At 49.3% G+C, this 11,665-nt stretch overlaps 3 protein-coding genes across 3 annotated transcripts; 2 read left to right on the forward strand and 1 right to left on the reverse strand.

The window, feature by feature from the left end:
* Positions 1-823: 823 nt before the first annotated feature.
* F5J12DRAFT_403101 (uncharacterized protein) lies at positions 824-2,334 on the reverse strand. The gene is made up of 3 exons (XM_051739252.1): positions 2,156-2,334; positions 1,955-2,104; positions 824-1,905 (listed from the first exon to the last, which is right to left on the reverse strand). Exons 1-3 carry the CDS (start codon positions 2,176-2,178, stop codon positions 990-992), a joined length of 1,089 nt encoding a protein of 362 aa, XP_051596293.1. The 5' UTR covers positions 2,179-2,334; the 3' UTR covers positions 824-989.
* Positions 2,335-3,568: 1,234 nt separating this feature from the next.
* Positions 3,569-6,886, forward strand: F5J12DRAFT_855753 (Metallo-dependent phosphatase-like protein). Its single transcript, XM_051746685.1, has 19 exons — positions 3,569-3,971; positions 4,110-4,164; positions 4,223-4,271; positions 4,326-4,375; positions 4,429-4,478; positions 4,528-4,563; positions 4,646-4,752; positions 4,809-4,836; positions 4,896-5,042; positions 5,168-5,193; positions 5,253-5,315; positions 5,364-5,444; positions 5,560-5,645; positions 5,700-5,836; positions 5,884-5,932; positions 6,085-6,369; positions 6,435-6,555; positions 6,579-6,624; positions 6,647-6,886. The coding sequence occupies exons 1-19, from the start codon at positions 3,748-3,750 to the stop codon at positions 6,699-6,701; spliced, it is 1,695 nt and encodes a 564-aa protein (XP_051596294.1). The 5' UTR covers positions 3,569-3,747; the 3' UTR covers positions 6,702-6,886.
* A 2,206-nt stretch (positions 6,887-9,092) lies between these two features.
* Positions 9,093-11,608, forward strand: F5J12DRAFT_855767 (Metallo-dependent phosphatase-like protein). Its single transcript, XM_051746686.1, has 15 exons — positions 9,093-9,144; positions 9,197-9,232; positions 9,313-9,416; positions 9,477-9,504; positions 9,558-9,657; positions 9,711-9,757; positions 9,810-9,835; positions 9,889-9,951; positions 10,002-10,082; positions 10,200-10,285; positions 10,365-10,501; positions 10,553-10,640; positions 10,670-10,846; positions 10,893-11,036; positions 11,099-11,608. The coding sequence occupies exons 1-15, from the start codon at positions 9,131-9,133 to the stop codon at positions 11,360-11,362; spliced, it is 1,395 nt and encodes a 464-aa protein (XP_051596295.1). The 5' UTR covers positions 9,093-9,130; the 3' UTR covers positions 11,363-11,608.
* The last annotated feature ends 57 nt before the right edge of the window (positions 11,609-11,665 follow it).

An 11,665-nucleotide genomic window follows, 5' to 3' on the forward strand; every position in this document is an offset into this window, starting at 1 on the left:
ACAGTCGATTCCCTCATAACCCATACCCATTCGGAATAGGTCATAGGGTAAGGGGTATGAGAGAGTGTGGGTTTCTGAGAGCTATTCGAGGGGAGTATGGGAATTTTGAAAATGGAAAAATGTACGGGTTAGGATGGAGTCGACCGTATTATCGGCAAGGTCAGGTGTGCACCTTACCTGGTATACGACGAATAAGAGAAGATCATGTTCGATCTAACACCAAAGTCTCACGTCGTTCTGCGGAACAGCGCACGTACTCACCTGATAAGCTTTAAGTCTGGTGTAACATCGTGCTCCAACCCCAAGAAAAAAGCAAAAGATTTTAGAGAATTCAAGGTAAAGATCGACTTGCTCGGCATGGCACTTTTCTGCCGGAGCTCGGAATTATTATTGATGAGCTTCCTAGCAGAAATCGCCGCGTTCTCACCTGGAATAAGAAACCCCGAGCTCTCTACATAAGGAGAAGTGCAACGGAGCCAGTTTCAAGCCTCTGCAGGGAGAAGCCAGCGGCCGATACCACCCGCGACGCACTCAATTGGATATTATACGCTGGAAGTGACGTTACGCATTCTCGACTGGCCAGACACCATTTACAGGTGAGGTGCTCGGAAGGTGCCCCTGCTGTTTGAAGTTTGAGAAGTTGACAGTTTGGCGCCTGGCAGACAGCATCCGACTCAGAAACACCGCCCACAATTGTGAATCACAAATCACGACGTACGTAATTGGCAACGACGTTTCCAAGTATATCCAGTATATCAGCGTGTTAGGCATTGAGTGTCCTCTCCAAGCCCGTCATACCGGTTCAAATTCCAATGCAGGTTCGCTCAAGACCTCGAATGGATTCCAGTAATTCAATAACAAGACTAGTCACGAATAAGCTATACAAGGGATACAATGTAACCAACATTATTAACGAATAGTCAGGAATAATGAATAGTAAGAGAGAATTGCATATTGGTTGTAATGGTGTATACTTTACGTGTTATGAATCAACCTCCGTGAACTTTAGTCAGTACGACCTTGTCTCCAAACATTTGGCGTCTGTGAGCCTTCGAGTTGACGAGCCTGGTGGGAGTCCCACCCAAGCACATCTCCCTGCGTTTGAAGTGTTCGAGCACACTATCAGATCGCGAGAAATCCTTTTGGCACACAGAGCACTCCCAGCGAACCTCCAAGTGCTTCAAAACGTGGCGAGGGAAATTACTCTTCATAACAGAGGCTGCACACCCATTCCATCGACACATGACATCCGCGTCGGGGTCGCCACGAAGGTGGATGTCGTGTGCCTTTGCCAGGTGGTCTTTCATAAGTCTCTTGTCGTCAGAAATCCACTCTTGACAGTTGTCAAAAGAGCATGGATAGAAAAGAGGCCCCAACGTGGCAATATTATCCGTAAGGGAGGAATCGTGGTCAGTGACCAAGGATCCGTTGCATGGCATTGCGGGAGACTTCCCCATGTACACTGGCGAGGGACGACGAGAGATTGAACTTTCGGAGCTACCAGATGCGGAAAATGGGGTGGGGATCTCCGGAGATGCGTTGAACGAATTACATGGCGTGTGAGAAGCAGCTACCATGACCGACAAAGGGTACTGATGGCCAAAGTGATAGTAACCTCCGTCATGGTGGATGGGGGACGCAGCCATGTCGACGGCTGGTGAGTTCGAGGTGTATGCGGTACTGCTGACCATGCAGTCGCACGAATTGTGCTGGTCAACTATCTGGGTATCACTGGCGTTGGTCGGCGAGACCATCACGTCAGCACATGTTGCGAGAGCAGGTGGTGGGACTGCCGGGAATCTTCCAACCTCATAGATTGGAAGAAAATTCTGACGGAGTTGTTGCGTAGCTTCGTACTCCGACGGAAAGGGTCCATGAAAGGTTTCGCAGGAAACCTCCCCCTCGCTGCCAAGTGTCTTCAGCGCGAAGTGCGTACCGCGACAGAAGGACTCACCGCTGATCATTGTCGTAGCCAGACACGGCATTGAACAGCTCGCTAGGCCACGGTGGGAGACTTCCACTTAACCAACCCATCGTATCAGAGGTAACACTAGGGGGACTATCCTTTATGACTTCAGGCTCGTCCTGCTCGGGCGATCCAATGCTGAGGATATTGTCAGTCCTCATTTCTAGGGTCTTGCAAAGAATCACCGACAAGAAAAGAGGGATGCGTTCCATTCTTGAGTGATGATGGAATGTACATTCGTAGAGTTTGCTTTGCAAGGCCTTTTATATGAAGCCTGAAGCGAAGATTCAAGCCCAAAGTTTCCAGACATTTTGATGGAAATATTCTTTGATCGACGGAGACCGATATTATGAAAGAATGTGTGGGATGTGTACGTGCGGTCCAGCTCCCGGGATCCGATAGTCCAAGATAACTAATGGCACGCTTCCGGAGTCCAAGTGACATACAACTCGTGGCTGCCACATGCAAACTAACCCTGAACGCCACCTTCTGGAGTCTGGTAAATGAAAGCCACGCGGAAATAGATGGGGGTGGACGCGTCAACATTTCCATATCCTTGCACAACGATAGCTCTGAACCTGATCAGTGGCGCCACTTGGCAAGCACCTAGCACACCGGGAAAGGGTAGCTCGTTACGTGACTGAGAAAGGGGTGAAGTAAAGGATACTAGTTATTGGCATCCTTGGAAGGGGCAGCGACGAAGCCCCATAATTTAAGGGCAGGACCTAACTCACGAGAGGGGTAACCTGCCGAACCTCGCTCGCGAAAACTAACAACCGGTCGCAAACCTGCGATATTGGCTGTTATGCCTTGGGCTTTATCGGCGTATTAATGTCGTAGAAGCCAGCGGTAGACTCCGAGTCGAACGCTAATTGTTCGCGCGCCATCTGGCAAAACGGCTTAGCCACTTTCAGCGAGTGCGGACCAAATTCGAAATTTCATTAAGTGTTGGCCGACATTTCGTGGATTGAAGGCGTACCGAGGTGACCGAAGGAGGTGCCGGAAAGTTTCGTAGCGAAAGTTACGGCCTCCCTTGCCCTTGATGAAACGGCTAAGGCACGGGCACAAACTCAGTGGGAGGTAGCCATTAGTTGTTCTTCACGTGGCTCCACATCGCGGCCACATATTTGGCGTGACGAACTCGGACAGTTATCGGCCCATAGTACGGAGACTGAAGACCCCCGTAGGTCGACCACGCAAACCGTGCAAGTTTGCGCACCTTGAAGCTTGAAGGTTCGCGTATGGTGGGTGGACGGATAAACAATGCAAGCGGTCGTGGGAGCACTGGTTTCCAAAGTGATTGGACCCTCTCTTCTGGCTATGCAGCCCACTGGAACTCAAGAGGTCGAAACTAAAAAAACGCAATGTCGTAACCACCAGTAAGCAACGAACTGACGGCATTGCTTGCTGTAATTTGCATATTGATAACGCTAGGACGATTTCGGTTAGTACGGAGCACGTCCCGGTATGTCGAGATGAGCCCAATTGTCTGGCTCGGCCGAGCCGGTGGGCAGAGACCCAGCTGTGGGGAAGAACAGACGATTTGATTGACTGTGTTTTCTCCTACGGTATTGAAGGCTAATTTGCGTGCCACCTTGTCATCGACGCTAAGCGTTTTGCACGTTGATGCATGGTGCTTCCTGCGCTGCCTGACCCTTTCAATGGATATGTCTCACAGAACTTGAGATCATGCGGTCGCACACTAAAATTAAAATCACGCAGAAGGTATATCACCTGCGTTTGCCCACGGTGTTGCTAGGTTCGCCATCTGAGTCTCTACCATGCTTTTATCGGTGCTTGCACTGGTCGGCCTCGCAGCGGCCTGCGGGGACTATCACTCTCATGCGCGCGATACTCATGCTGAGAAGCGAGAGTATCCTCAGTTTCCGCTTACACCTCCGTATCGCCCACTCGTATGGGGTGACTTCAATGTAATTCACACCACCGACACCCACGGATGGCTGCTCGGTCATCAAAAGTCAAGCTGGCCGGAGCCGAACTATAGGTACGTCTGTTCGATCGAATCTACGGTAGACGAGACTGCTATGTGGAGGTTGGACACCTCGAACGCCGTATGGTTGGAGGCCAGTCGTAGTCGGCGAATCACGAAGTTGGCAGAGTACTTATGTCCCTTTCCACCCAGTGGTGACCTTGGAGACTTCGCGAGCTTCGTAGCCCACATGAAGCAGATTGCTGTTGTATGTCTCTTATGCATTTTTCGGTGACGCTGTGACGGTGATGTGTGGGGATCCTAAGGAAAAGAACGTCGACCTTCTCTTGGTTGACTCAGGCGACGTCCATGACGGTAGCTGGCACATATATCTATATGCTTGATCCTCGAAGTCTCATTCACCTTCAGGAACTGGACTTTCTGATGGGTATCCGCCAGGCGGCGTAGATGCGCACGAGGTATGGTCTGCGTTACCTTATCGAGACAGTGACTAAGCGGCACAAACCCGTAGTCCAACAAGTTCCTCGAGCGCCTCCCTTATGATGTTATGGCGATTGGCAAGTAAGTCCACCACCTGTCATTCTGGATGACCACTTATGTTTTGTTGAAGTCACGAGCTATACGTTTATGCGGATACCTATGATATGTACGTGCCTGCCGCCCAGTTTGATATCTGCAACTAACATGTGCTGCTCTTTTTGGCATACTTTTGCGGGGAATTGGTTCAGCAGGTATACCAACTTCGTACCCCAGTTAAACGGGCGTTATTTGTCCTTGAATGTCAACATCACCGTGTTCAACTCTGATGGGGAAACTGTCAGTGTGCCTGTTGGTAGTGAGTTTTAGCATGACCAAGCCTACCAGGTCGTTGGATTGAGCCTCCTCTTACAGATCGCTTCGTGAAATTTACAACTGCTAAGTATGACGATTCTTCTCGATGTAAAGTTCCAACCGCGTAGCGATTAAGCTTTAAAACAGGGGACGCCGGGTAACATCTCTTGGTGCATTGTATGATTTCACTGGCAATTCCGTCAACACCACTGTGCAGTTCGTCGCCGATATGGTCAAGGAATCTTGGGTAGGCGCGCACCAAAACTGGAAGTGTGAAATCTTTCTCAAAGTCACGTCAACCAGTTCGCAGAAGCCATCGAAGAAGAGCCAGACGTATTTGTTCTTGTTGGGTAAGCAATGCGCGTCTTTACCTGACTTCTTACACAACCCTCGACCGGTTTCAAAATTTTGTCCCTCAGCCACATGCCTGTTTCTTACGATAACTGTGCGTATTCAATTGAAGGGCAGTGCATTTCTAGATTACGTGATACATATGTCTGACAGGGCCGGTGGTCTTCAATGCAATCCGTGCTGTGCATCCGTTGACTCCGATCCTGATTTTCGGAGGTAAATTCATTATTCAAAGCGAACTTTCAGGGTCTCAGAAACCTGTAGGTCACACTCACATCCGGGATTGCCAACAATATGATGGACGTTCTATGGCATTGGAAAGCGGTCGCTACATGGAAACCATTGGTAGGCTGACATCTGTTGTGCCTCCCGATTCTCGTGATTCGACCTTACCTTCCCAGGTTGGATGAGTATGTTCGCCACGCTGCCCGTATGTTTCAATGGTCTAAGACGTCTACAGGCGCGAACCTTGGTGCAGCGCAGGGCAATTCCAACAACATTTCGTTTACTAGAAGATACCTTGATCAAAACCGGGTTACCTACCAGGTACGTGAAATGGAACTGTGAGCTGAGGTTACCACGGTTCCATGTTATCGTCAGTATCACACTCAGACATCGAACTCAACGTTCGACACGTCTTATGGTCGCTCGATCACGACTGGTTTGGAAGACCTTGCAGAGCAGTTCGATCTTTCCTATCTATACGGTTATGCTCCTCAAGACTACACCTTAAGCCGGTAAGTTGGTGTCCTTTCCTGGCTAGAGCATGCTAATGTAGGAACAGAAATCCCTATCCATCCAACGGCTCCGTCCTATCCCTATTCGTGGACGATGTGAGTTTTTGGCTTGGTCATCTTTGGCTTCAGCTGTATCGATGTACTTTGTTAGGCTGCTCTGACCGCACTTGCCATCAACAATTCACGCGCTGACATACCCTAATATCCTAATCACGAATTCCGGCGAATTGCGCTTCGATGTCCTCAAGGGTGAATTTACGAAGAACGACCAACTCACCGCCTTGCCGTTCACTGACTCATTCCTCTACATCCCGAACATCACCTTTAGTATTGCCAACCAGGTCTTGCCAGCGCTCAACAGCGCTGGTGCATCGGACAAGAAGAAGCGCGCGACATTGGAAATGGAGATGTGGCGTCGTGGTTACGTTGATGACCGCTACAACGCGTGGCTGAAAGATATGTTCTGGCGTGCTGGTCCTGGAAGCAGAACGGAGATGGCAGGAAACCTGACGCTCGGTTATGTCACTACGGACGTGAGTATGACTTCCAATCTGCGGCATGTACGCTCATGCGGGCCGTATTCCATGTCCACTGCTAGCCTTGTCCAGGTTATGGTGATGACACTCTCCATACTGCCGTTCCTTATTATTCGAGCCCTGATTACATTGGGTCGGCTGCACCTAACTTGACCGATGACACAGCCATCGACCTCGTGTTCAGTCAACTTCATCGCCTCAGACAGTTGTCACGGTTTTGAATACTCTGCAGAACGCAAAGAACTATACCGAGTCCGATGCATCGCTTGTATAGCCCGGTGCTGGCAAACCAAATCCTGGAACTGTATGCACAGGCCAAGTGGAATTAGGGTAATTGATTACGGATCACGAACACCATGCCCAAATCAATGAAAATTCAGAGTACATACTCTTAAGCTTGCAACTCCCAAATCGCTGCCGATAATCCTCATGTTTCTGTATACCACTGGTTTTCGTACATCATTAATCAGATACCAACGGTCGTCCTATCGGCAGGACCGAGCGAAAGAGGGATCTGACTGATGATGGGCCACTGGCACGATGCACCTTAGCAACGACCGTACTTACGGCGCATCATTGTTTTGGAATAGTGGTGGATGGAAACAAACTCTAGCATTTTAGGCTGTTTTACTCTGATTGTACATGGTATGTTTTCGGCCGCATGCAGACCCGCAGCTGCCGATAATTATCTCAGGGTCCAGGAATACAATCTCTGAAGCGAGGGTACGAGTCACTACACCAGGCTCTGAACCCTACGTTGGGCGTCCCCCTCCAACGAAACGGCGCGAATTACTTGCAGGGTATTTTGCTCCCAACAATTTGGCTGAATGGCCGACTCCACTTTTTAGTCTAGTCTGTGGTGGTGAAAGCTCTGGGGTGTTTTAGTACTTACGATACACTGAAGCCGGGTAGTAATAACCTGTTTGGATGGAATGATGACAGAGGAAGAGTAAAACTTGAGGGTCGGGCTCTGGTCCACTTACGTTTGCTGACCTCATTGCGTGCAGAAACAGTGCGGATGGGATAAAGGTGGGAGCAAAGGTGCGCAGACTAGTCCCTTACCTTATGACTAGAACTATGTAAACTCTGGTGAGAGGCAAAACGTGTAGAGGCAAAAATAAGGCAACTTCAGTGAAGGACGAGAGTATCGCTTTCTGATCGACTGTGCAGCACTAGTCAAAGTGACCTGGTTATTAATGCTAGTTCAATACAAGTGTGAGGCTCGGAGGTCAACCATGTTCTTCGGCCTTGCATGCGAGGACGTGAAAGAAGTAACAGCTACGCCCACCAGATTCGGATACCTCGTGAGCAGGGAAATTTGTCATTGAGGGCATTTTACTATCAGGCCGAATAGTGGCAACACACAAAAGTCCCTCGGGGTCGTGTGTACACGCACTTACATGAAAAATCCTTGGTGCTGCGGCGTTGCCGTGAACGGAAGCAGGAGTCCATTCCTGCCAGGTAGAGTGTGGCGGTAGGTAATGACAGCTCTCTGCTTGAGGATGCGGCACGAGTCGGTAACCCTGGTTGGACAGGAATTGTCAACATCCTGTGCTGCTAGCGCCATCACAACCAAGGGATTCATTTGACACGAACTTGCCTGTTTTTACCCAACGGCAATTACTTTTCGCGGGTACTTGATCATCGTGGGACAAACAAACACATATGGTCTTGGGGAGTTGCTCCTCCAGCCTGCCAGTTCTCACCGCCTTCGAACCTCGCAATGGGTGATGCTGTGATCGAACTCGAGAAGTTACATAGCAGTCCCTGACGTCCTTCTTCGGGTACGCCACAGAAGACCTGTCAAGGATAACTTTGGATAGAGTGTTTCCGAGCCGGAGATCAGTGTTGATCGCATGCGTGCTCACCTTTCGAAACCGTGTGTTTGTCTTCCGAACAACAGTTGAAGGACGGGGCACTGCCCCGCGGGGAGGTGGTCGCCATCTGCCTCGGTTGTTAGCAAGGTACGAAATGAATTGCCACTATGTTGTAACATATTGTTTCATTGAAAGGTATATATATGTGTTGAGGGACCCTGAGCAGTGGTGCTTTCTTCTGTACTGAATTCCCATCATGTTCTTACCTTTGCTTGCCCTCACAGGCCTCGCAGTGACCTGTGGAAGCCACCGTCTTCCCGCACGCGAGGCTAGCAGCCAAAGCCGTGTCGAGAAGCAGGAGTACCCTCAAGTCCCACTCACATCCCCACACCGACCACTTGTGTGGGGCGACTTTAACGTGATTCATACCACTGACACTCATAGGGTGGCTTCTTGGCCACCAAAAAACCAGCTTTCCAGAACCCAGCTTTAGGTAAGAGTAGGTAACGATATTGGTGCATGTACTTCAATACCCCTCCACATTGATTCGGGAGGGGTAAGTATAGAGAAGTACGATACTGACCGTTCCGTAGTGGTGATCTTGGACGACTTTGCGAGCTTCGTTACCCACATGAAATTTATAGCCAAGGTAAGTTCTTTGTTTACGATCTGTGGATCTCGCTCGTTGATGCGTCAATTATAGCAAAAAGGTGTCGACCTCCTGTTGGTCGATTCCGGGGACCTTCATGACGGTAAGCTATGATGTAATACACTGTATAGCAACCAACCTACTCTGTTTTCAGGGACTGGACTTTCCGATGGGTATGCGCCTGGGGCAATTGATGCGCACGAGGTATAACGATTCGCCATGCTCCCGTGTCATGGCTGAGTTGTTTGGCTTGTAGTCTAACAAGTTCGTCGAACGCCTTCCATATGATGTCATGACGATTGGCAAGTGCGTACGCTATACAGCACCCTCGGATAATCTCACTCGAAGGATATTTTAGTCACGAGTTATACGTTTATGAGGATACCTATGACATGTACGTTCACTGATCACCCTTCTGGACGTATTATGAATTATACTCTGTCCCCCTGATGATGTCTCTGATATACTTACCAGGTATGAGAGCTTCATCCCCCATTTTGAGGGACGTTATCTCACCTCAAACGTCAATATTACCATCCTTAACTCTGATGGAGAGGCCGTGAGCGTTCCTGTTGGGAGTGCGTAGTTTTCACCGACTGCGTGAGGTTAAAAACTGATTGGATCATTCCCCTCCACAGGTCGGTATGCCAAGTTTACAACCGCGATGTATGAGTATATAGCTCATTCCCAAGTACACGGCTGAATGATCCACCTCACAGGGGACGGGGTGTGACCTCCCTTGGCGTGTTGTTCGATTTCACAGGAAATGCGCACAACACCACTGTTCAGCCGGTAGCTAAAATGGTCAAGGAACCTTGGGTGGGTGTAGATGTTTCCGCAGATCAACAAATGAACTGATCTTACTCCATCAGTTTGCAGAAGCGATTGCGGAAGAACCCGACGTCATTGTCCTTGTGGGGTATGTTCGTCGTTCTCGATGATACGTGAACTGGACGTGTGCTTTCCCGTAGTCATATGGCCGTGTCAAATGATAGTTGTGAGTGTGTTTAAATGGAAAATTACACCGGAAAGTTTGAAGACCCTTCTCAGGGCCAGTTGTCTTCAACGCAATTCGTGCTGTGCACCCTTTGACCCCTATTATGATCTTTGGAGGTACCTTTCCTTAACTTGAGATGCTCGTACAGCAGCTCAGAAATGTGCAGGACACACTCATATCCGAGATTGCCAGCAGTACGATGGCAGGTCTATGGGAATGGAGAGTGGGCGCTACATGGAAACCATCGGTACGCTGTTCCCCTGGTTTCAACTTACTTTTCAACGTAATTCCATTTGCTTCAGGGTGGATGAGTAAGTATGCACCCCCCCGTCAATCAAGTTTCCTGAACTCAATGACCACCTAGGCGCCAATTTAAATGCCGGGAAGGACAACGCGAACGACATTAAGTTCAGTAGGAGGTATTTGGATCAGAACAGGGTTACCTATCAGGTATGTAAGCAGAGTCACGCAGATCGCACGTGTCGTATCGCCCTTGCGATTCCTATAAGATTGACTTTGATGACTGCAGTACCATACGAAAACTTCCAACCTCACTTTCGACACGCGGTATGGTCGCTCCATCACCGAAGGTCTCCATGACCTCGCAGAACAGTATGGCCTTTCTTACCAGTATGGCATTTCTCCTCGAGACTACACGATGACACGGTGAGTTCCTTTCTTCCATGTGATGAGTGGCCCATTTTGAAATGGGACCAGCGATCCATATCCATCTGATGGTTCCCTTCTGACCCTCTTTATCGAGGATCTGAGTATTAATAAACGCAGCTTCCGTTCTCCTCTGACTGTTTGTATATCTTCAGGCTATACCTACAGCCCTCAAAATTAACAACTCCCGCGCCGACATACCCAGTCTCTTCATTGCGACCTCCGGGAACCCTGCGCTTCGACATTTTCAAGGGTCCCTTCACGAAGAACGACCAGCTCACAGCCTCGCCTTATCCTGACCAGTTCCTATACATCTCCGGGGTCACCTTGCGGGTCGCTAACCAGGTCTTACCGGCTTTCAACAAACCCTTCAACCACCTCCTTGAAACAGAAGCGTACAGAGATGGACGCGAAATCGTGGGAGCTTGGTTATGTCGACAATCGTTTCCAGACATGGCTAGGGGAGACGGAGAGGCATACCACACACGGAAAACCTGGAAGACACGATTTGAACTTCGGTTATGTCACCGTTGACGTGAGTAAATTGTTTCTCTAATATTTTGTAAACTGAGTTTGTACTCACACTTTGACTGGCAGTCATGCCCCGAAGATGGCGACGACACACTTCACACCCTCCCTCCTTCCTATGACATCCCCGACTATATGATGTCCTCTCCTCCCAACGTGACGGACGACACGCCTATCGATCTCGTCTTCGTCGACTTTATCGAGACACCCGTCTTGAGTATCCTGAACGAGCTGCAGAGCGAGAAGAAGTATTCAAAAGATGACATATCGCTGTACAACCCAGTGATGTCGAATCAAGTGTTTGGACTGTATGCACAAGCGTACTGGAATTAAACACTGTTTGTTGGAAAATGTATGATTGCTCGTACCACATACGTACAGCTGCTGTACAATCGAAATTCAAACCTTGCGTGTTCACGTGACCAACTGCTTACATACACCAGGGGACGGGGTTGCCGCCGGGGTCCTTGCTCGCTTTGGGGGAGATAGGGTGCAGTACACTTGCTCATAATGCATAACATCGGACCAGCAGAAACTGACATCTGGTACTGCAAAAAAAATTGAATGATGGAAGGAAACAGTTCTGCATTATGAGCAAGGGTGCTGAAACTGAATAGGGATCAATTTCTTTGCTCA

The sequence above is a fragment of the Pisolithus orientalis genome, assembly GCF_024613125.1.
Source record: "Pisolithus orientalis strain OTSU chromosome Unknown F5J12scaffold_40, whole genome shotgun sequence".
Taxonomy (NCBI): Eukaryota; Fungi; Basidiomycota; class Agaricomycetes; order Boletales; family Pisolithaceae; genus Pisolithus; species Pisolithus orientalis.